At 49.6% G+C, this 2883-nt stretch overlaps 1 protein-coding gene across 1 annotated transcript; it reads left to right on the plus strand.

The window, feature by feature from the left end:
- Window positions 1-468: 468 nt before the first annotated feature.
- Window positions 469-2043, plus strand: LOC307054566 (transcription initiation factor TFIID subunit 7; the record flags this gene model as incomplete). Its single annotated transcript, XM_079706337.1, has 1 exon — window positions 469-2043. One exon carries the CDS (start codon window positions 469-471, stop codon window positions 1516-1518), a length of 1050 nt encoding a protein of 349 aa, XP_079562463.1. The 3' UTR covers window positions 1519-2043.
- Between the last annotated feature and the right edge of the window lie 840 nt (window positions 2044-2883).

The following is a 2883-nucleotide window of genomic DNA, read 5'->3' on the forward strand; positions in this document are numbered from 1 at the left end:
GTTTCCCGCTCGCGCCTGTCCGGAGAAACTGGACTTATAACCGTTACTGGATTGTAAGTACCCGAGGCGAAGAGAGCTCACTACGCCCCGCTTTTTGCGTATCTTTGTGGATTGGGAGTATCTGTTGAGCCTTAACTTTCTGTGCCGAAAATCATTCCGTAGGAGCCGCCATTTGCTTTCCCTGCGTTGTCCTGCAGCGGCATCTAGAGGTTGGAACTTGGCATTGCAGCTAACAGATTTAAATGGACCTGAGTAAGGCAATGCGTCATTAACGACTGGTATTGTCACAGCATATTTAGAAAGACTTGGGGCTTAATTCGGAATAGACGCTTAGTTGCTGTTCTACCTAGAACTCTTTGTAATTAAAGACTTCAATTTATAAAGAACTGGTCTTTCTGTTGAAATAGCTGAAATTTTTTAGTGCAAGAAGTGGTTATTAGAGAAAAAGTGAGTCACGAAGAAATAAAGATGAGTAAGAGCAAAGATGATGCTCCTCATGAACTAGAGAGCCAGTTTATCTTACGCCTACCCCCGGAGTATGCCTCTACTGTGAGGCGGGCGGTACAGTCTGGTCATGTCAACCTGAAGGACAGACTGACAATTGAGTCACACCCTGATGGGCGTCATGGAATTGTCAGAGTGGACCAGGTCCCACTGGCATCAAAATTGGTAGATCTGCCATGTGTTATGGAAAGTTTGAAAACCATCGATAAAAAAACCTTTTACAAGACAGCTGATATCTCTCAGATGCTTGTCTGTACAGTTGATGGTGATCTCTATCCTCCTGTTGAGGAACCAGTTGCCACTGCTGATCCCAAAGCAAGCAAAAAAAAGGATAAGGACAAAGAGAAAAAGTTTATATGGAACCATGGAATTACTCCGCCTCTAAAAAATGTCAGAAAGAGAAGGTTCCGTAAGACAGCAAAGAAGAAATATATTGAGTCTCCAGATGTGGAAAAAGAAGTAAAGCGGTTGCTGAGCACAGATGCTGAAGCTGTCAGTACCCGTTGGGAAATAATTGCTGAAGATGAAACAAAAGAAGCAGAAAATCAAGGCCTTGATATCTCTTCCCCAGGAATGTCTGGCCACAGGCAGGGCCATGACTCATTAGAACATGATGAGCTTCGGGAGATATTCAATGATCTCAGCAGCAGCAGTGAAGATGAAGATGAGACACAGCATCAAGATGAAGAAGATATAAACATCATTGACACTGAGGAAGATCTGGAAAGGCAGCTACAGGACAAGCTAAATGAGTCAGATGAACACCACCAAGAAAACGAGGGAACTAATCAGCTGGTTATGGGAATTCAGAAACAGATTGATAACATGAAAGGCAAGCTCCAAGAGACCCAGGACAGGGCAAAGCGACAGGAGGATCTCATCATGAAAGTGGAAAACCTGGCTCTCAAGAACAGATTTCAGGCTGTGCTGGATGAACTGAAACAAAAGGAAGACCGAGAAAAGGAGCAGCTCAGCTCTTTGCAAGAAGAGCTAGAATCACTCCTAGCGAAGTGAGGAGAGTTTTGATACTTAATTTCATTCCTGACAGTGGTCAGCCTTGAAAGAAAAACTTTGTTTTCATCACCTGGATTAGATAGTAAAACTTTGCAGTAGTTCCCAATTTCCTCCACTGCCTTCTATTGGATTTGTTTTATAATTGTGAATTTCTATCTCATTTGTTTTTTGGAACCACTTTGGTGGGTGTTTGTCCTGTAGTAAGTAGGAATGTATAGACAGATAAACGTAGGGAAGTTGTAGGATTAGTGGAGTGAACAGTTCAGTTTGGTAATTAATCACAGCTTCACTGCAGGACTTTGCTGCTGTTTCTCCGTTTACCAGAAGCTGCCATTGCTACTCTGTGATGCCATCTGAGATAAATTAGTAGATTCTAGTTTGGTGGCAGTGAAGTTTGTTTACATACGTTTTCCCATGCTGTAGTTATTTTCCCAGCTATTCAAAGCAGTTTTCCACATTTTGCATTGCAAATCATTTCATAAAGTTGTTTTAACAATAAATAAAAGCAAGTAATTTTCACCTTAAAAAAAAAAAAAGGCCTTAAACTTCCCCCGCCCCCCCGCCCCCCGCGTCTGGTCTTTCGAAGAGAGCGAGAGTAGGGGGCGGTTCTGCATGCCGCTGCGGGCAGGCCTGGACCTTTGGAGGCTGCGGGAGTTCCTCCCCGGACGCAGCAGCAGCCCCAGACTCGGCCGGACGCCGATCGCTTTGGGAAGCAGCTCGCTCCAGGTGGCCCAAGTGGCGGGGGCGGGGGAGGGTCTGCCGGGGCCACGGACTCACGGTGCCCGGGGGAGGGGGTCACCTCCCTGGAGGTTGGAAGGGCCTGCACGGAGCGGGTGGAGGAGGGAAGGCGGGGGGTGGAGGAGGGAAGGCGGGGGCTGGAAATCCTGTCCCAATCGGCGGTGATCGCCAAGGCCGGAGAGTTTAAAAAAGAGAGAAAACCACTGGCTGCGAGCCAGGGACTTCCGGGCCGCCGGGGCGTGTTTGGCTGACTAGAGGGGTGAGGACCCGGCTCCGCCATCGCCTCGGTCCCTCCCGCTGCGGAGGCCCTGGCCTGCCCCAGGCGCTCCTGGAGCCATGTCACACATCCAGAGCCTCGGCCACTGGAGGAGCCACCCGCCCGGGGCCGGGAAGCCGCAGGGGCGGCTGAGTGTCCGGCGCTCCTGCCCGTCCCCCTTCCCACCGAGCTGAGCTGGAGACGGCCCTCGGTCGTGGAGCCTGTGGCGTCTGTGGCATCGGGTGTGGATGGTTCCCGGAGCTTCTGAAAGCCCGGGGCAGACCAGGAAATTGAAGATGGGGTGGGGAGGGGATGTTGAGCGCTGACCCTGCGCTGCTGGGATGAGAAGTTGGGGAGAGGAGAGAGAACCC

This window comes from Hyperoodon ampullatus, assembly GCF_949752795.1.
Source record: "Hyperoodon ampullatus genome assembly, chromosome: 6".
Classification (NCBI taxonomy): Eukaryota; Metazoa; Chordata; class Mammalia; order Artiodactyla; family Ziphiidae; genus Hyperoodon; species Hyperoodon ampullatus.